Source organism: Argiope bruennichi, chromosome 2 (assembly GCF_947563725.1).
Source record: "Argiope bruennichi chromosome 2, qqArgBrue1.1, whole genome shotgun sequence".
Classification (NCBI taxonomy): Eukaryota; Metazoa; Arthropoda; class Arachnida; order Araneae; family Araneidae; genus Argiope; species Argiope bruennichi.
Window position 1 is genome coordinate 41,972,538 of NC_079152.1, and position 22,740 is coordinate 41,995,277.

Sequence of the window (22,740 nt, forward strand, 5' to 3'; positions counted from 1 at the left end):
ATAGGATCGTCGAAAAATGCCTATATGTACTTATTTTTCCCATGAGAATCCGCGGACTGAAGAAAGTGTCTATTCTAAAAATGTTTCCTACAATTTCAAATGGTATCTTGATGGTCGAGTTTCTAAAAATAAAATGATGAGATTTTGCTCAAGATTTAACAAAAACTGCACTTCAGATACTGAAACTATATATAACAAATTTTATGTAAAACAATGTAACATAATTCAAAAAATGTATTATGCCTCTGAATTTCAAAAAATGCTGTATGAAATCTGAAACATGGATATCTATCAAAATCTCAACGCCTAATTTTTTGAAAATTCCAATATTTCTCTTGGTATACTTGATATACTAGAAATTAAAAATATGAGTCCTACATAACCTTTATTCTTAAAAAGTAACTATTCTTTGCGTTTTGTTTTTGAAATGTTTTTAGATTTTTACCATTTATTTGGCACAGGATATGGTCCTTAACCATACAAATAAATATTAACTCTAACTCAATAATGCCCATCTCAAACCAGATGAAAAATTAGATGAAGTGTTCGATCTATATTTGACTCACAAGGAAGCACCTTACTCTATTTTAGATACATACCTCAAATGCATTGGTCAATCCACATGAATTGCAAACACCTGTCTGAGGATAATCAAAGGTGGCGATGATGCCTAGGTCACTTCTTTTTTGATCAGTAAGTTCCGTATAATTCAGAACCTTCACAATCTCGTCGTTGTAAGCGTAGATGGCCAACCTGCTTTTGGGTGGCAAGTCATAATAAAATCTTCTCAAGGCAAATAGGATTGACTCTTGCTGCAAATACAAGAATTGTTTGAATTTCATGATAAAATAAGGTAAAAAAAAATAGAAGAATCCATTAATCACCTCCAATTGTCGCCAAGTTTAAATGGTGGCGTTATTTTCAGTTCCGTCTAGGCCGGAAGTGCAAAATGTGCATGTACGAAAGTAGTAACCCTCTACAAAAAAGGAGGCATAAGCCGAGAGTTGTCTTTTCCCGTTTTATTATCGAACTTTAACTCGACTTATCGTCCAACAGCCTTGTACTTTGATCGAGAAAAAAAAATAGATAATAGAAATTTTATTGGTTTAAATTGTTTGATTGACCATCTAGAACTGGTCATAGTAATCTCCTGGGTATTGGATAAGGAGTATGTGGTTGACGCCAAGTAAATTACACACCAACTTGGTGATAAAACTTAACTACCATTCGGCAACTCTGATGATAAAAAAGAAAAACATTCTTAGAATTGCGGGAATTATGATCTATCTCTAGAAACCGAGATCAGAAGAATCTTCTGAAGAATTCCATATGACCACATGTGTTGAAGGAAAGATATATTCACGCGAGCTCGTAATCTGTTATACATTGAACTTAAATATAGAACTGATACAGAATATAGATAGATATAGAATTGAGGTACTCAAACGAGTCAGTTCCTATCTGGAGTTTTATTCTTAAAGAAAGAACTGACACTGAATACTGCTGATAATATTGTTAGTGGCTTGCTTCTGCTTATTTGTTAATTTTTACAAGTGATTTTCTTTGTGTATATATTGGTTATATTTTGCTTTTTGTGCTTCAATTCTTCTGTAATATTCGTGGCATCATTAACCAACATATTGGACTACAAACACAATTCATTTCGTAAACAGTATTATAAAGTAAGGAGCGACTGAAATAAAATAGTACAACAATGATTTCGTTTTAAGAATTGGGATTGGATATTTTTTTATTTGAATATTTCAAAGATTTTGGCATATTTTTGCGTGGGCTTCTGTTATCGAGATAGTACCAGACTAAACAGAAATAAACTAACTTACCTTTTTAGATAGCGGCTCTGTGTCCTCTAAAAGCACTACAAACCTAGGTTTACTTTCTTGAATGTAAGAAAATTGTATAGTCTCCAGAACTGGATCAGAGAACTCCTGTTGAGTGTTTCTGCGAAAATAAAAAGAAAAAAAACATTATCAATTCATTTGCGATTTCCTAATCATTTATCCAAAGCATTACAATTAACTTAATCGTTACTTTGAATGCAAATTTTCCTAAAAAAATTACTAAATGGCTTTTCTCCACAGCCAGTCATCCAGGAGATCAGAAGGTCTTATTGACCTCTTTTTAGTGTCAAATTGTAACATTCTATAACACTTCTCTCACACATTTGGGAACTATTACACTATTAAGTTAATTAATTTTTTTAAAGCATGTTTGCAGGCCGACCTTTTCTCATTGTGGCCAAAGCTCTAAAAACGATGGATGGAAAATTTTCTTTTCAATTTTGACTATGTGTATCAAATCTACTTCCAAAAGATATGTGGCCTATGCTAAAAGCATCATCCAACATGAAATGAGCACATTTAAATATTTTAATAAATAAAATTTTATTAAATGTGTTTAGAAATTTTTTGAATTTTCTTATTTTTGTCTGCGAAAAAATATTTTAAGGTCCCTATTTTTTTTTTTTTTTTTTTTTCACTTGAGCCTCTATTTAGAAGTGATCGGCTCAGCATTTACCCTCACAAAATCGATAAAAAATAAGTTAAAGAGAAATGTGATTCCGTTATAGCAAAAACTAGCTCATCAAATAAATATAAATTGTAGACATATTCAGTATCTTATTTTACAAATATTAAAACGCATTGAGTTTTAATTCAAAAATTAAAATTTTTGACTTTTGTGGATATTTGGCATGTATCCCAAACAATAGGATATTATATTAGGTGTTCACTAAAGTCCTGCTATCTTGCATTAACTGGAAAACGGCGATAAATATTGCCACAAATTTGGTATCTAGGTATAATAAAGGAGTTATGAGCTATGTAGAGAAATCAGTTACAGCACCACCAGACGGAAAACAAAGAATTAAGAATCACCGCTCTGAACTTGTAGATGGTACAAGATACGGATAAAAAAGCCAGTTACAAAATTGTAAAGCGTTTTCTATTTAATAAGAAAATTTACTTTCTACACAATAATTCTAAAAATAAAACGTGCAAACGCACATTTATTTGGCAATGATTTCAATTAATTCTATGCTTGAAAAATATTAAAAATAAAACAGTTCAATTAGTTATTAGGAAATGCCTTTTATTTTAGATGTTCAAAAGGCAGTTCCTCACCTCTTTCATTGAGTCGACGCATGTTGCTCAAAATATGATCATTTCTTTCTTATTGTCGTGAATTGTTACGTCCCAGCTCTGAAAATTCGCGAGCAGCGAATGCACGTTTTTACATATTTTGTTCTTACCATTATTGCGTTCAAAATATCTTCTTGTTTTGAATTGAAAACGCACTTCAATTTTATGATTGACTTTTTTTTTCATATCTTATAACCATTTTTGAAAGAGGAATGATAACTCCTTTGTTATATAACGCTGTAACCGATCTCACCATGTAAAGCATGACCGCCAATATATTGTTACGAATCTGTAATGCTGCTTCCCAGCATAGTTGGTTGAACCATCGGAAAGAATGTTTTACAATCATCGGTACTGGACGGAGTCCGGTGTCGCGTCGGAGGTTCCAGAGCTTGGCGACCATTTGGCGACTTGGCAATGAATTTGGCGACTTTGGCGCCAAAATAGGTTATACCCGAAACATCGAGAATTTTCCCGATCTGCCCAGTTGGAACCGAGATACGCCTCAAACGTTCCTGATTGGTTGAGAGGCGTCTAGCCCCGCCTCCTGAGACCTATAAAAGGAAGCGGCCGCAGCTGCTAGGGCAGAGTAGTCGAAATCGACAGAAAGAACTGGCCTTCCAGAGATTAGCGGAGCAGCGACGGAGTGAAGTGAGTGCTGAATTAAGTTGTGCGCTACGGTCTGCATTAGAGTCTGTTGTCTGCACGTCTCCGCTGAAGATAATTGTGTGCTGTATATAGTGTCATCTTTGTGTTGTCCTGTGTATTTTCGTTTAAATAAACGTCGTTGTTTCATTTTCTACTGCCGCCTGCTGATTGAGTGTTCTCCACACCATATAACTCCCACTATCCAAACGAAACCCGGAAATTTCGTAACAATATCTGAACACCAAGTGTGTGGAAATAATCGCTACCGTTCTCAAGTTAATGTGGGTTTGAAGGACATAAGAAGACACACTATATAACAATGATAGAATTATTTACTGTCCACTGATAAAGTTACGTATGACTATTTAGCTCCGAAATTATCACTCCACAAACAGGGTCCTGTGTTGACACTTAAAATTAGAACATTCTATAAGAATAAATATGATAACCACAAGATTCTGACATTAGATAAAGACCCCAACAAACCATTGTGAATGGTCTCCTCGAATTTTTATCATTTACTTCCCTTTTATGACATATTTTGTCAAGAAGCGAAAAGAATATACATCAACATATATTATTCATATATAAACATATGCCATCCATTTCTCTTTAACATGTATCATCCATAATTTGAAGTATTTTTACAATCGTAGTGCAGAGACCACATATCAAATTTCTTTCCTCAATTGGTGTGGTGTGGAAGTTTGGAGAAGGGGTTGCCAGCTCAGGTGTCGTCCTTGTCGTTTGAACGCGTTTCAAAATTACGAGGTCCGTCCCAAAATAGCCCTAGTGTCGTTTTAAAAACGGGACGTTAATATAACTAAATTTGCCTCAATTTTGCTGTAGTCAGTTGCGTAAATTTGATTCGTCTTGTTCCTTGATTATAAGATAGGTATGATTCCTAAAATGATTCCATGGACTGAAAGCTGCTTAAAATGGAAAGATTCTTCTAATCTTGGGATATACTTTTTGGAGGCTATAGAATTTTATCTTTATATATGGGAAAGTCAAACCAGTAGGAGTATCCATCCGAAATTTTCTCATAAATTCTCTAATAATCCGCTCTCCCCCACCCCCGCATAATAATTCTGGACCTCGCGCAAGACCGTGAACGTCATGAATCATTAGATATTATTTTCATATTCTCGTGTTTGAGCATTTTATACTTTGTAGTGTGATGAGAAATCCGAGTATGCATTTTAGACGCCTTTTCGTCTTCCGCTTTAAACCAAAATTTGGCACAGAATTGTAATCTTTGTAAAGAGATCACATTCTCAATTTTATTCATGTACATTTTTGGAGACGATTTAACTGATAAGATAATATTTTTCAGATGTTAAAACTGCAAAACTAATTTTATTTTTCTAGCTCTTTTTGTAGTGGTTATTTTCACTCGGCGAGACAAACAAATTCAGTTTGTTCAATTCAAACAAATTCAACCCGTGAAAATTTTAATTTAAAGACTATTTAACAAATCTCATCACTCTAGCTCTTTGCATTTTCTAAATTATCATGATCTCAAATATATTTTATTGCAAAATACACTTTTCGGGCTCAACTAGGTATAAGACGTAAAGATATGTTAAAACCACGAATTTGAATTTTTCGAAGAGTACAGTAGTTTCTTATTGCATACTTTGTGTACGAGAAGATAAAAAGTTTGTAGATATGAACACTCATAGGTTTGCATAACAAAGCGAGACACTTACTCAAGATCTTTCGATAGCTTGATGACGTCCCAGATGCTTTGACCGTTACACAGGGCATTCTGCTTATTTCGAGCGGTGCTGTGGTGTGGGTGGCCATCTTTTCCGCAAATATGTTCCATCTATCACAAATAAAATAATATTTTTTGAAATATCATTATATAAAAGTAGATTAACCGCTTTTCTCGACCAGCTTGTTTGCCAGGAAGCATATTTTCAAATGCACAATCATCTTACAACAGGGGGCGGTATCCTAAATTCCAACCAATCACAGTTCTGTTTTCATATGGTGGAGAAGTAAGAATGTAAAAAAATATTCGTTTCAAGACCAAATTCAAGAGGTATTTGTTTCATCTTATTTTATTTATAAAGATTTAGAAATTACATTAACAATAAAGAAAATATTTTGATTTGATTTTTTGACAAAAACATTGAGACTTAAGAATATTGTCTGGTTTTCTGCCAAGCACCCAAAATCAAGTCAGTCGGTCAAAAACGCACAGCATGTCCAACATATTAGATAGGCATATTACATTAATATAATTTATGAGGCCATTTTTAGGACAACAGTATAATTTAGTGATTAATTCGACATATTTGGTGAAAAGTCGCTCCCATAAATTTGAATTTGGTGACCGGACACTATTCCTAAGTCTACTCATAACGGTTTTGTTTTTAGAAATCTTGTCTATACAATAATTTTAAATGTTTTTTCGTGATAATGTATCAAAATTTAAGAACAATGATCAGTTTCTCGCCAAGCACGCCAAATTTGATCCAACCATCCAAAACCAGATATCAATCGTCTTGGATGGTTACAATATAAAAAAAATAAGCCCTTTATAGGAACACGTTTAGATTTGTAATAATATTTAACAAAAGACAGTACATTTAGCAATAGATCGCCCTCAAAATTTAGACTATGGCCCACATGAAAGTGTGGGGTAGTTTTAAGATGATACGGGCATTATTTTGAAGTCGGGTCATACTGGTTAGAACTTTTCTTTTGGAATAAACAAAATTCGACCTCTTTGACTTTGAAATGAGATTGCAAATATTATTCATATTTGATTAAAGTGTTTGTCTAGTATTGAGTTTTCGACATCTGCATTCCTTAAATTGCTGGATTTTAAAACCACGGCTATTTATGCCCCAGGACATGGAATGTTTCGATCTGTTCTTGGGCACATTGACTTCAAGACTTCGCCAGTCGAATACTCGTTGAAACTGCGTCTTTCAGGTAAATGTCAGGTATCTTTGAAAATATATAGCAATCAATAAATCAATCGGCATCAATGAGTACGATTGGTCAAGACCGTCTTGACCAACATATATGATTTTTTATTGTAATTTTTTTTATTTAATTTTCTTAATGTTTAAGCAGGTTTCTTTATAAAGCCGTTAGAATTTTATTTCTAAGTCTATTTTTTGAGAAGTTGCACTGATTATTATATTTTCATTTACATATGTTTTAATGCTTTTTTATATCTTAAGATACTATTGTCTCGCAATCTGATCTTAGGTAAAATTTTCTTATGGAAAGCATCATAAATTAAAATCTAATGCATATTTTTTGTTCAGATTTGGTTTAATAAATTCTCAATATATTTAACAAGAAAATAATCAACGTATTCAATTAGAAATATTTTGTAATAATTTCAGTGCTTCTTAACTTGAAAAAAATTGGAAATTTCGTGTTATTAAATTTTACAGAATTAATAAAAATACAGCTTACTTTTATTCTTTCAGGAACTAGATAATATATTTCTTAAGCTATCTATAAAGTTTTAAAGATATCATTTCATAAGCCTCTATATTTTACAAATTTCGCCTTATACCTCCTTTTAGCCAAAAAAGGAGGCATAAAGCCTGCTTTAGCCCTTTCTCCATTTTTTTAAAAAAGTTTTGCTTCTTAACTGGGATTATGGTTCCATAAATGTCAATTCTTTTAATGCAAATATTCAAAAATATAACGAATTTCGAATATTTTTTCAAAAAATTCATCCCGAATGTAGTCACATGCTTTAATGGCACTATGATATCATGGGCTTCAGCTCCATTAGAAAGCTTCATTCACATAACAAAGAAGCCTTACACAATAGATATTTAAATCCCTTATGCTGCAAGCAGAAGGCTATTCAAATAACAAATACCGGGAAATCATATCACTGACTCTCCGACCCACCCCGAAGGCACACGGATAAAGAAAACTGAATGACCGGACCGCCACAACACTAACATTGGTGGGAATTGTGGTTGATTCCTAAGGCCCATCACCGGCCACGGTACAACCCTTCCCTAAGGAAGAATGCGCCGTCATCGATAGGAGGAGACAGACCCTCCACCCTTTCGTATACCCTCAAGGGTGGCAAGAACCAACCACCATGCCAGAAGCTTCTTATCCTCATTTCGAGATGCTCCCGGGGGATAACAATACCGGGAAAGTTAGATGATAGATAACTAGATAGTTATATTTTTATTGAAACTAGGATAACACGAGATTTGACTCACTTATGAAAGTTCATTTACATAATAAATAAAACAAATGTAAAGCCATTAAAATAATAATCTATACATCTTTCTCAGTTTGATATTTAGAAATATTTTTAATGGTATTATCTACAAAATTAAAATTATGTATAAAAAATTCAAATTAAACATTACCAATATTCTTGGCGAACTAGCTAGTCGTTAAAGGCGGCTGGTTAGTAAATACTTGTTTTTCTTAGTCAATAATGAAAAAATAACTTTCGAACCTCAATTTTTAAATGCAGTTCTTTGTATCATATTAAAAATTTGATTGGTCAATTTAAAATACTTACATTTAGTAAATCTTTGTGGTAGTACATCAAGGAGGATGTAACGTTGATGGCCAATTCTGCGTCAGGATGTGCTCTGCAATGACCGAAGTCACCTGCTGAATCCATATCGCATTCGTCGCCTGAAATTGGCTTCCTGTGTTAATAAACAGTTCAATGTATTATTGTCAGAATGTGACGGCATTGAAAATTTGATTTTCAGAGAGAATATCGAATATTTTTCATTCAGTAATCATACTGTCAATGTACAATTTAATGCGTTACTGTAAGAATATGACTATGTTGAAAAGTTGTAGGTGTGGTTGTAGTTGTGATGATATATACAAAAATATTAAACATATGAGACAATTTTGTTTAATATTGATTATCTCAATCAATATTAAACAAAAATTGCAATAAATAAGTATCTCGAATATTGTCCCGTACGCTTATAATAGGAAAAAAAATCCGAAAATTATGAAGATCATTAAAATTACAATAATTCAATTCTATTTTTACTGTTTTGCATAGGAAAAAAAAAGTATCGTCCAAAAACTTGAAATTTTGATTCATTTACAAGTTTTTGGATCTCATGAACGCTTGTTTTTGAATTAATTCTATCTCTCTATAAACTCAAGAACTCAAATAGCATAAGTGGTCTGCTCAAAACTTTTTTTTCGTATACTGTTAATAAAGATATTATCTCTTCTTCATCCGCATAAAAATTGCGAACATAGGCTTGACTGATAACGCCATGAGTACTCAGATTTTTATTTTCAGTCCCTGCACATGGATGCTTTGTGCTTCGTAGTATAGAGAAGAAATAGAATATTTTTGGTGTAGTTTTATAAACTGATTGAAAATAAGATTCAAAACAGAACAACAATTTTAGTAACAAGATTCATAAACATATATGATATAACTTTGGAAGAAAAGCAAAAGTAGATTGAACTTCATCAAGTAATGAAATGTGCCAAATAATTAAAACATATATAATGAAAAGTATATTTAGGTTGATTGATTGAACAATAAAATAAATAAATTTTTATAAAAAGTGCTTGAAATAATAAAAAATATATATATTGTAGGATTATTACATAAAAAAGGATTCATCAATCGATCTCAAAAATAATGAAATTCAATTATGAAAATACTGCAATTCACGTTTTCGGGGATATGTGTAATGTTGTGATGACAAATTTCTTTTATTTCATCATTGTATTTTTAACTATCGTACTTAGATGCATGTGAATATATAGAGAGAGACAGACGGTCAACCCATTCAAATATTTGATATGAATAGTGAAAACACATCTATTTTCCTAGTGATAAAACTCTAATTCCCATCCATCTAGCTCTCTGTGCTTATTACATCTACATGCCCGCGGATAGGCTTTATTTGATCAGATTTTATTTATAATTTGGCAGAAATCTACAAATGTAGTATTAGAATCCCGTACAAAGTTTCTATTCTCTAGCTCCAAAGATTTTAAAGCCATAGAGTTCATAAACAGGCAGATAGATGCAATTCCAAACATGTTTTATAGGACTCATGAGGTATGAAACATTCAAATAAACAAACAAAATTTCAAGGTGGAATTTGTTTGACGATTACAATACTTCTATTTTGTATACTTCATATATAGAAAATAAAAAATACCGTTTTACAATTATATAGAAAAAAGTGTCAATAAACTTACTTGAAATTGTACGTGACATTTGAGTTCGTGCATTCTGCGATTCTAATTTCAGAGCTTCCGGGAATTCTGTAGTAATCGGGGTACAAATTGTCGTTTGCGAATCCATTTTCATCAAAAACTCCATACCGGTATTTTAACCATTCTCTGGCTAATAGTTTGTCTGAAAAAAAAAATTGTTTTAATAAGTTTGTATTTATCCAAAGATTTTAACTCTTTCTTACATAGGGAAGATTGCTTAACTTTTAATCATTAATTTTTAACTCGCTAAGAAGGTTCAGATATTTATATTGAAAGTTCTGTATATGAGCATTTTATGCTTTTTAGTTATATTGAAGAATACCAAATATGCATTTTGGTTGCCTTTTTTTCCCATTGATTGAAATCAAAATTTGACATAGAATTACAATTTTTGTAGAAAAGATCACATATCAAATTTAATTAGTCTAAGTCACAGAACGACTTAAGGTCTTGATAATAGTATGAATTAATTATACAGTATCAAAATTTGAAGCTATGGAGATATCGGATTACATATAATATTTAATTGAAAAATTTAACGAGCATTAACACTGGCGAACAGGCCAATTGTCAAAGATGGCTAGTTAATAATAAGGATAAATATAATGTGCCTATGCGTGCGTGTGTACTTGCACTCTAGATCATTTGACCAGAACTACCAAACATGGCTCACATATAATATTTAATTGAAAGTTTTAGCGAGCATTAACACTGGCGAACAGGCCAGTCGTCAAAGATGGTTAGTTAATAATAAGGATAAATATAATGTGCCGATGCGTGCGTGTGTGGATGGAAATGTGCATAAGAGAGAATATTTTTTTTTAAATTCTGCTTAAAAATTAAGCGAAAATTTGGTGTTATCACTAAATTCTTACAGTTCAAAAATAATTTTTATATCAACTTAAAATACAAAAAAAAAGTATTTTTTCATTGATAAAAATGTCTATATCATACAATTTTTTTTCTATATTTAATCAATTTTAAAAAATATTTATATATTGTAAGATATTGCTCAACAAATATGCAAAGACACTTGAAAATTTTGAACGAAAATTGAACCTAAGATTGACCATAATACAAAAGCATAAGAATTCTGGAAGAATACCAAAGTTATTGATAAAAGTTATTAGTAAATCGTTGATATTTTTTTAGTGTTTGTTTTTGTTTTACAATCCGAATTATCGTTGGTAAATCAATAGAAAAATACTGAAACGTATAAAGTAGTGCAAATGAACTTTTGGTTTTAAAATAAATTGTTTCTAACAAGCAAATTTCGGGACCGTAATCGATGTATCTATTTAATTATGAGAAAGATCTGTTAAAAATTTAAATTTAATATGCGATTAACACGAAAAAAAATACCAACCTTTACGTTCTTTTACTTTAGAAATCAAGATGCATTTTAAAAAGACTAGAAATAGCAGAGTATATAAATGTTTCACGAATTTTATAGGAGCTGACAGAAAATAAGGGGAAATGCTTAGTACAATGAATAGAAAAGAGTAAGGCTTCTAAAATAGTATGTAATAGCAGAAACCGCACTAAACTAAAACCTTTCTCAATAAATGCCTTAAAAAAATGGTACAAATAGCTCCAATATCAGTTAAGTATTTCTGGAGTTTTTCTCTTTCAAACATACAGACACTTTCAAGAGACATTTTATACTATATATTTATCAAAATTTGAAACAAAAATATTTTACTGAAGAAGCTATTATATTTTTAACTATATATTACTAAGACCAAGCGATATAAAATATTTAATTGAAAATATTTAGTGACCATTCATTCCGGCAAACAAACTGGTCGCCGAAGGCGTATGGTGTTCTATACACTGCTTAAGAAAAAAGATATAAATCTTCTCCATTTGTCTCTTTTCCCCACCCTCTTTTTTATGGAATCATAATATGTTGAGGCATGTGTAAAAGCACAGTAAATTTGGTTGTCTGCAAACAGATAACTAATGCGTTCACATCCATAAACTGTCTTTGCTATTTGTCTATAAATCAATAAAAGACTAAATCATTTTGAAGAAGGAGAGGAGCAGAAGATTGGACATGGGAAAATACCGCATGGCTTTAGTGGTATTTGATTATTAGAACTAATATACTTTATTATACTAATGAGTTCAGTTTTGAATGTTCCCATACATTCAGAAAGAGATAAATGATTAATTCTTTGATTTTTTTTGAAAATCTGGCAACAACTTTGTTGTTACGGCTGCTTATCCCCCTTGGATGGAACACCAATTCAAACCAAGCCCAAGAGAGATTGGGAAAAGAGGGGTGCAGTAGCTTCTGAAGGCAAAGACTCCTGAACACCCGAGGACAGAAGTCTGACTTAAGCTTATATGAAGATGACGCTCACACACTCACTTGCATAACCCTTTTTCACATGGGGGTGAGGGGGCTCTTGTACACACCTCACAAATAGAACACAGGATAAAGAACAACCATACCCGAACTCGAACCCGGGACGCCCATATCACGGGGAAAGACTCCTTGCCTCTAGGCCAGGACGTCGGCGGCAACAACTTAGTACAAAAAGCATAGCAGATCGGACAATTAAATTTACATGGAGGAGTCATGCGCTCTCGAAATCCTCTATCAAAACAAACTTTTAAAAAATTCAAATTATTGATTTGAAAGAAAATAGTAAAACCATTCTTAATGAAACAAGCCTCAGATTTTACGAGTTTAATCATTCAAAATCATATAAACAAATCATCACAGGCTAATTTATTAATATTGTATGAAAATAAGCTATATGAATCTATATCTTTGTCTCCACTAATAAACGGAAAAAATGTATGCATGTTGGCGCTCTACATATAAAACCCTTCGATTCAGAGCTAGGAATCATGCGCTTCCGAAATCATCTATCAAAATAAACTTTTAAAAAGTTCAAATTATTGATTTAAAAGAAAATAGTAAAACCATTCTTAATGAAACAAGCCTCAGATTTTACGAGTTTAATCATTCAAAATCATATAAACAAATCATCACAGGCTAATTTATTAATATTGAATGAAAATAAGCTATATGAATCTCTATCTTTGTCTCTACTAATAAACCCTCTGATGCGGAGCTACTAAATTTGACAAATCTATACTTTGAAATGTGTGAATCTACATACAATCTTTAAGAATTTTAATGGTAGAACCAATAGGAACCAAGAATGCCTGATTGGTCCAGAACCTTTTCCGCCCGGCTTCGGGAACTATAAAAGGCCCGCAGTCTAATCTGAAGACAGTCGTGTATTGAATCGTCGAAAGAGTCAACGGTGAATAATTAGATCAGTCCAAGCGTTGTGTGGCAAGCGATTTCTGAATTGAGCTGTGTGCCGAGTCCTGGTGTTTATTGTAGAAGCAGCATCGAGTCGTGTAAGGAGTAGCCAGCCGAGTAGTAGTGAGTCGACAATTGGATACAGCTAAAGCGAAGAACAGTGGAGAATTTAAGGTGTTTAGAGAGACTGTAGAGTGTAGCTACATAGATTCCCTCCTCCAGCTGAAGTCTGTCTGGCCACTTTGTGGGTTGTGGTTTATTACTACCGATTACTACTAGTGGGCTACTATTTGTTGTAGTGTGTTGATGTGTGTTTCTGTGTTAGTTTCGGCTGTGTATTTGCTGTCTGCGTATTCTTATCTTCGTGTTTAATAAAAGTCGTCGATCGTTATTGAAGCCTGCTAATTGTTTTCACACCATACACTCACTACAAGCGAACCCAATGACTTTACGGACTTAGTGGAATTGAAGTTCCGTAACAATACAATGCATGTATAGCATGGATAACTAACTGCCAACATTACCTTTGGGATACCCATCAGTACTGCTGAGGAAATCTAAGGGCAGGATAATTTGGTGACCACCCACTCCACATCCTCCGTGTTGCAGAGTGACAGGCTTCGTTCCGAAGGGGCTCAATTCAGTGGCATCTACACTTATGTCCGGCTTCCTCTTTGTTTGCTCTGAAGATGCGGGGGTGATGGTGATATTCTCCCACGTTTCGACGGGCCAAGACAGTGGCAAGACGAAAGTGACAGCTGCGATTCGAATGCCAACTGCTGTGCGCAAAACGTTCGATGTATTCTGAACAAGATCCTGCAGGAAGGAGAAAAGAAGATTAATTTCAATAATTTTTTTGAAAAATAAAATTTGAAAAAAAATCTTACTATTTAATGTTATTTTAACAATTTATATCTTAAATTAGTTTACCAGCAATTTTTTTAAAAATCTAATTTTTGTATCGTGAGAAAAGTTTTGCTGTAGAATAATTCCATGGAAAAGGGAGGAAAAAGTTTCTATTTCAATAATACAACTTCATTATTTTTATTAACAATGAAAAAATTAATTTCTGCCTTCTGCTGCCATCTATTGGTTGCTTTCTAAAGTGAACTCTTATTCTAATTAATACAATTGGAAGTCAGCGAGAGTAGTCTTCCCGAATAATTCTAGACCTTGGGCACGGCCATGAATACCTTGCATGATATTGGTGAACTATAGTTGCAAAATAATGATTTTTGGCGTGAATATAGCACATTTTCGTTTATCTACAGAGCGAATGTGCATCTTGAACGAGTCCTTTCCGACAGATTGACACCAAAATTTGGCATGAAACTACAGTTGTAGACACAAGATTACATGCCAATTCATTGACTTTATGAATTAATACGTTTATATGCCTGCAAAAGTTCAGACCAACAGACGATTTACCATTTGACAATTTGTTTCAAAATTCGTTAAGAATCTATAACTATGCTAAACCTCTCTACCAAATTTTATCTACATAGCTATTTGCGTCTTCTAGTTATGGAATACAAGTGAATTCGATAAGACTTTTTCTGCATGGATTTCATTCATCATTTGACAGATATCTACTAATCTGGCAATGTGCCGAATTTCATCCATCCAGCTCAAAGCGTTTTTGTGTTATCGTGCTCACAGACATAACATCGCTTCATGCACCTGCGATTATAACCTACTGGTTATTTAAACGGTATAATGGACATAAAGTGGGAGAGTCATCGGGAGACGCTCCTGCACTATTGCCCAAATCGCCCAACGTCTGATATTTATTAAATAAAATTTGGTAAGGGGATTGTAACCTTAGAGAAATAAAACAGAGAGAAATGAGCTGGTTGAGATTCAATTAAGAAATGGCAATGCCTTAGTAAGCAAACTATCAAAGAGGAATTGAAAACCTATGATATTCTATATAAACATACAGTCTGTGATAGCAAAATTCATGAAATAATAAGAAAAAATAAAAAAAAATTATTAACAAAGTAAGGCTGTTAAAAATGAGGACAAATAAAAAAAAAGACAGGCAGACATAATGCCAAAAATAACGACGATTACAATACTTTCCCTTTGTTTCGTACACAAGAAACTAAAAATTGATATAATTCAGAAATATCCACACCATTTATACTCTCGAACCCAAAATTAAGGGCACAAACGTGTTTTTCAAAATAGTTCTAAACTACTACCAGTAAAATTGATAAAATTTTTATTTTATAAATTTTGAAGAACAGATAATACAATTTCGACCTTCGGTTTAGCAAAACAAGTTGTTTCTGCAGAACTACTGGAATTATATTGTAAGCATCTGGAACTTAGCCAATCTCAAGCGGAGGTGGCACTATAATGGATAGATTAAAATCTGATCAGAGGAAGTTTATCTGTCCGGCTTTTCGAATGCAAATTAATTTGATAATTATGAAACAAAGCGAGCTAGATACATAATCGGTGCATAGATTTAATATCTATAGACACCTGTCAAATTTTTAGCAAAATCCTACAAGGGGCTGATTGTCTGCCAGTTTATACTTTCAGGAATATGCAAACGCGATAATTCAATAACGCAGTGATTGAAATATATCAAATTTGTAACTACAAGTGCAGTTTTGTATGAAATTTTTGTTTCAATCGGTTGAGAAAAGCGTGTCTAATTCAGTTTAGTTTTGTTATATTAACGTCCCATTTTAAAGCAACACTAGGACTATTTGGGGACGTGGTAATTTTAAACCACGGTCAGAACACGACACTCTAACGAGGACGACACCTGAACTGGCACAACCTCTCCATACTTCCATACCATACCAGCGGAAAAACGAAAAACGCATCTAAAACACAAAATTTCGATTTTCGGTTACTATTAATGCCTGCCAGGGATTAATCGCCAAATAACTCGCCAAGGATGGCACAATAGTTTTAGTAAAAGTGCTAAACTCAAGCCAAAAGTTAATATTTCTTAACTATTGTATGTCAGTGCCATGCCAACCGTTCTTTGGCATGACAAGAATTCATAACACATTTCTCGCATATTCATTAGAGAATATGAGGGAAAGACTATTTTTGTCGATTATTACCTGCTGTGACCAGATGATCTAATTGTCATGAAGAAAATTAAGGTACAAAATCACTATTATCTTTTACTTCGTTTTTATATCCTTATATTATGTTATTTAGGTTTTGATTTCTCTACCATTCAATATGTCACGAGCAACGAAGTGCGGGAAAAATATAAAATTTCTATTACAGATGTGTTTTTAAGAGCTCATTTTATTTCACTTATCTACTTTCACATTCCTTATAAGTATCAAAGTCCTACTGATAGCTTATGACAATGAATGTAAGATAATATTCAAAACTGATAAGTGTTAGGAAATATCTTCAATCGTGAAAGTAGAGAATGCAAATGATTGATCTGAAAGACTTTTATCTATTTATTTCCAATGTTTCTAATCTTAATGTTTCACTCAAAGACAAATTTGCCATCCATCTTTTAACTCAATTGCAAAAGGCTTATGAAGAGGGGGGGGGATGGAAATTTTCACTAAGATAATGATTGATCTTATCAAGTATTTTTGCAAATTATTGACTTCGAGTTATGAAATTTTTATAATATTAATATTTACATATTAATATTTGACAATAATTTTTCTATAACTTTTTTATTATTATCATCTAAAAATGTATTTCGATCAAAACTAGATACTGTCTGGTAATAAATACCACCTAAAAGTTAAACTTTTTCTAAATATTTTTAAGTGCACAAGCTGAATTTTCAAAATAATGTTTTGTTTTTCTTTCAATAATTAAAATATGTTTTTAATTATCGAAAGAACAAAAGCTTTGAACAAAATTTACATACTATTGAGAATCTGTGAACATTTCTTTCCCGCGTTGTTAATTTCTTTACGGAAGAGAGTTTTACAAACATTTTAATGGCAACTGAGAGGATGCCATGTTAAAGACCCCCGATTATTTGAATGACTTAGAAAATTAAAATGAAAAATTGGCATATTTGAGAATCTTGGCGATATCTCCATTCGGACTCGAGTTCTAGAATTTGTTCTAAAACATTTGATGCTCTGCTACGGAAGCTATAATAATACGGGCACACAGAGAGGAACAGTTAATCAAGAGAAGGAGCAATTGAGAACTTTGGAATGCTGATCTCCTGCGAATTCTCTAGGAACGCATTTGATTATTGCAGTTGTTTAGTAGCAATTTGCTGGTATGTGCTGTCTTTTTGTGCACTTTGCCTACGTTTTGCTACCTGTGTTTCGTATATTCTTCCAGAATAAAAGGTCGTCATCCGTTATTGCATCTGTCGAACTTTTCGGTAATAAAACCGAACTTTCTTTTAATATTTAATAGGAATTTCATTGTACATTTTATAGAATACCTTCAAAGAGTAAGACACCTGTTGTTGTTCCTTATGGCACTTGTCATAGACAAGCCCTCTGACGAAGTCAGCGATTTTAAGCCGAGTGAGCGACTCTTGTTTCAGTAGCGCCATCTAGGGCAAAGAGTACGACTTAGCTACTCATGCGTCACAATCCCTTTTTTACGGGCCGGACTTCATTCATAAATTTCCTTCATTCAACCACAGATCGTAATTTAGACCTGAATCAGAGAACGATCACCTCTGATCCAATACCCCCAGTGGTATTGTCTGGACTTGGAGGACTTTGTGGCCACAATAGATTTATACGTGAACCATCCACCATACACACGTGGAGTCTTCGGTCGGCGAGGTTCAAACTCATAATCCAAAAGATGCGAATTCAACGCCCTACCAACCAAGAACACTCAAAATACATTTAAATCTGATAATGGAATAGTTTTGATAAAAAGACTTTTAAAATATTTTTACTTCTCAGAACCCGTATTATTTAACATTCTTTCAATTTAGTCGCATAAATAATTATTTTGGAAATGAAACATTAAAAAAAAAATTTATATTTTGATCGATTTTTGCTTATGTCTAAATCTACCGTCTTCTTAAAGAAAATTCTTGTTTGTTTCGACAACCAGCCCGACAGAATAATACATAATAATAGACATAATTATATAGCCATAACATCTATATAATTTGAACACTTTATTTTGAGAGAGATAAAACTTTAACATATCCATCCTTTTACCTTCTATAATGTTAATCGTAATTCGTTTGTTTTTTTAAATTAATAAATAAGAATTATTTATAAAAAAAATTTGAGTAATTTATTAAAGTGAGTAAAATTGAGTAATTCATTCTGAGTTCATTCATTTTGGAGTACAGAAGAGTTTTTCCTCTCTAATTTTCACAATCTTTATGAATTTTTCATTAACAAATTCGTAAAAATTTTTTACTTATATCAATTTATTTTAATTACCAGATTTGCATAAATCCACATTCTATTTAACTTCACATGTACTATGTTTGTAAAGATGGAATCCAAGTTTCAATTTTTCTTTTTTTTTTAATGCTAGAGTTTTTAACCTTTATTCACTTGTGTATATTCTCTATTGCAATATACGGTTTTCAGAGTTTAATTATTAGTGAATCAATAATTTTGCTTTTAATTAAAAACCATCAAAGAATACGAGAAAAATTTGTTTTAAAGATTCTTTAATTTTTATAATAATGAATAATAATAAATGGCAAAAAAGGCAGGCAATAATTAAAATTTTAATTTAAAAAATGTTTTGTCTTTTTTTTTCATTCCGTTTTTTTTTTTTTTTTTTCGTAAATATCTTTTTTATGAAAGGGAATATAAAAAAAAATATTCATTATTACATTAATATCATACTAATTTTTTTTATTTGTAAATTGAATCAAGTATTCATTTTGTAAACCACGTTGCATTTTGTTATTTCAAAATGTAACAGTTGCCTTACTCTGTCTTCTCTTTTGGATAACAGATGGCGATACCTGATTAGGTACGCATCCCACAGTTCATTGCGATTGTTATAATGGTGAAATCAGATGCTGGTTTGTAAAGAGGTGCGTGCGTTGATGTCTTGTCTTTTCGTATTTTCTGTGAAATGTAATCATTAAAGAAATGTTTCCGAAAACATACGTCCTCTTGCTTCCACTGCATGTATCATAATGATCTTAATTCCACCACATTGCCACCCAACGAAAAAGAATTTCTGATGCAAATGACGAAACGAAATCAAAAACAATTATTTCTGCAAATTGAAATTAATTTTTTATAAATAGAAAAAAAATGGATTAATTTACTTCTTTTCTGGTGTTATTTGTTTCAAAATTTTGATATCGTTTTCTTATATTCACCGAACACAGGTGTAGACAATACAACAATTGCCTATTGGCCCACAACTTTGGAGGATCATCGAGGCTTCGAAATATTTTTGAAATATTATCAGGATTATTTAACTTTACACTTTCGTTTGATTTGTATAGTAATGTATTCAAATCCGTTTAAATTTTAAAATATTATTCCTATTATTTATATTTATTTATTTATTTTAAAGGTGGCGCTGATTGACCAGGGCTAGATTTAAAAATAGGCAAAGCAGGCATCTAACTAGGGGCCGTACAACTCGAAGTGGAAGCAAGGCTCCCAGATTTTTTGTAGTGTTTGCAGATTTAATTCGATTTTTTTTTAACAAATTTAATCAAATAAAATAAGAAATTGTTTCCTTTGATAACATTATTCTAATAACATTCCTATTTCATTATCTTTCGCAAATTTTGCTCTACATTGTTTTATAATTCTAAGAATAAAAATAGCTTTGTAATTTTTTTAAAAAAATGTCCGCTCATATAAGTAATTAATATTTAGATTATATTAAAATAATATATTTTTTACAATTCTCTTTAACATTGCTTTTAAATTTTAAAGTCGATTTTTTTATAGGTGAGATATAAAAACCAATTCTGTTGGAAGTGATTTTTTTATATTTATAAATTTTATCAAAAAACGAAATGAAATTATTATTGTAATGTTTAAATGAAACATTTCAAAATGTTTTGTTATGTTTAAGTTTGCTAAGCCTGGATATTTAAAGCACTACTTATGTAGAAATAAAAAATTTAAATCAGTGAAATCGGAGACGAGTAAAGAAAGTCTCCGAGCCTTATTAAAATTTAAACTCTCTAAAAGTCAAAGGATTCCTTGAAGGCTTAATCTGGACCTTTAACTGTGCTGGTAAGTCAAAACCCTGCCAAACTTTATGATAAAATACACACAAAAAAATTGTAATTTCTTCGAGAATTTTATACAGCTAATGAAATTTTAGAAAAAAATTAATTTAAATTACTTCTTATATGTGAGATACTGAAATCAAAATATTCTTGAAAGGACCCAAAAGAAAATATTTTGTTATTTCAATTTGTATCAATATATGGTACGTAGAGCTCCTTACATAGAGGTTAAACTAAAATCAATAAAAAAAAATATTTGGTTTTTCGAAATTTGGATAGAGAAAAGAGCAACCAAATTTCTATTTTTACTGAGCATAACATGGTCTTGACTATATGCTGAAGTTTTACTATTTCGTTACGTAGAGAAATATGAAGTACACTGACTACACTGGACTCGCATTTTGCATACAATAGGCAATTCTTTATTTTTTACAGGTGTTTTAATGCATTCATTTTGTTTTCAGAACCTCATATAGATGGCACCACATGTCTCCTTTTCATTTGTTAATCGGATGATAATTCTACACAAGCTTATGCCGGTTCATGGTTCAGTGCATATTGTATCCTGAGTTCTAGCATCTGAAAATGCTACGAATAATGTTTGTTACCATTGGATAGATTCTAATTAAAATTTGTGTGCATCATGGAATTAGTTCATGAAAATGATCGTATACAATTCATATATTGTATATATTATTACCATTCTACATAATTGAAACTAATGAATAAAATTCGGATCATAATTTTATTTTATTTTTTTCTTTAAATATTTGACAATTATGACTTGAAAAATGTAAGGTTCTCAAAGCATAGCATTATTTTTTGGTCAAAACATTATATTTCGCTTTCAAAAAAAAAAGACAAAAGAATTAACATTGTTGTCTCCATGGCGCCCAGGACACCTAAATCTCTCTAGCCCGCCTTGTCTTTATCCAATTATATTTTATTATATATATCGTAAATGTGTAATTTTTTAAAAAACGCTCTTTGGCGGCCAAAGTTTGAACTTTTTTATTTATTTATTTCTCCACACAAATTGCCATTCCTTCATTATGTCTTACACAAAATTTCATAGCTTTAAGAACAACTTTTTCATCAATAAATAACTTTAAATTAGAGTGTTTCGATTATGGTTACCTTGTGCTTATAGCTACTTATTTTGACATTATTTTAATAAGACAATCGTAGATTTGAAAGCAGTATGCTCCAGATTTCTTCGATACTACACTTAATAGCATTTCATAAATTTATTTAATGAAAAAAATTATTTAAATCCCACAGTGGGAAATTAAATGCCGCTAATTATAGTTGTTATATATGCTCTGTATATTATAATAAGCACGTGTTTTCAAGCACAATCCATTCTTAGTAGTAACTACTGAAATCTAATGGGAATGTAGAGATAAAACACGATTTCATCACAGAAACTGGCAGAAGAATACAATGTCATTGTGATATCATTTCTTGCAAAATATCCATAAACTCGGAGAATTCTAAAACTCTGAGTAATGCCAAAAAATGACTCAGATGGTGAAATAGATGCTGTATGATTTATGACGTCGTTAGACGAAAACGCTTACGCTGAGTTAATAGTCATTACCTTGACAGGCAGATAGTTAAAAAATAGAATTAATTACAATAAAGATAAATGGTTTTTTTACTCTTTCATATCTGGGAATGAAGTTTCCATATCAGTTTTATTCCTTAATCAGAATCAATATTAATACTCAAAAATATTTCATAACGCAAAAAATATTTGCCAATCGGAAAGAATCAAACAAATTCTATTAAAAGAGAAAAACGAAAGACAAGAAAAAAAATTCATAGATAATTTATACGCTTTAGAAATCTGAACTGCTTAGTAGATATACTTTGCTCACGAATCTTATGATGTATATGGAATGGAATAAGAAAGATTTAAAAGAAAATTTCATTCAAATTTATTCAAATTAATTTTTATGTATTAAACTATTGCAATAAATAGAACTTATTATTTTCTATTTAGTATTATCATTTTTATAAAAAGAAATCATGCAGACATTTTAAATATTTTTTCCTTCAAGTTGTCACTAACAATGTTTAATTAAGTTGTGTCACTTTTTAAATATAATTAATAATTTAGAGGGGAAAAGTTAGCTATCGGCGGTTTTTGAAAATCGTTTGGTACAGTCTACAATTTTTCAAGGAATTTTGAGAATTGTTGATGCAAACGATACTCTCATTTTAATTAAACATAAAGTTTCAGACGATAAAAAGATTTATGCAGT

At 31.7% G+C, this 22,740-nt stretch overlaps 1 protein-coding gene across 2 annotated transcripts in view; it reads right to left on the minus strand.

The window, feature by feature from the left end:
- LOC129962093 (calcium-activated chloride channel regulator 2-like) overlaps positions 1–22,740 on the minus strand; it is a 53,748-nt gene that overhangs the window by 26,914 nt on the left and 4,094 nt on the right. For both annotated transcript variants that reach the window (XM_056075814.1, XM_056075815.1), the window contains exons 2-7: positions 13,839–14,130; positions 10,014–10,173; positions 8,338–8,470; positions 5,519–5,637; positions 1,842–1,959; positions 600–812 (exon numbers count right to left, since the gene is read on the minus strand). In XM_056075814.1, coding sequence (XP_055931789.1) covers positions 600–812; positions 1,842–1,959; positions 5,519–5,637; positions 8,338–8,470; positions 10,014–10,173; positions 13,839–14,130 — 1,035 coding nt within the window. The remainder of the gene's footprint in view (positions 1–599; positions 813–1,841; positions 1,960–5,518; positions 5,638–8,337; positions 8,471–10,013; positions 10,174–13,838; positions 14,131–22,740) is intronic.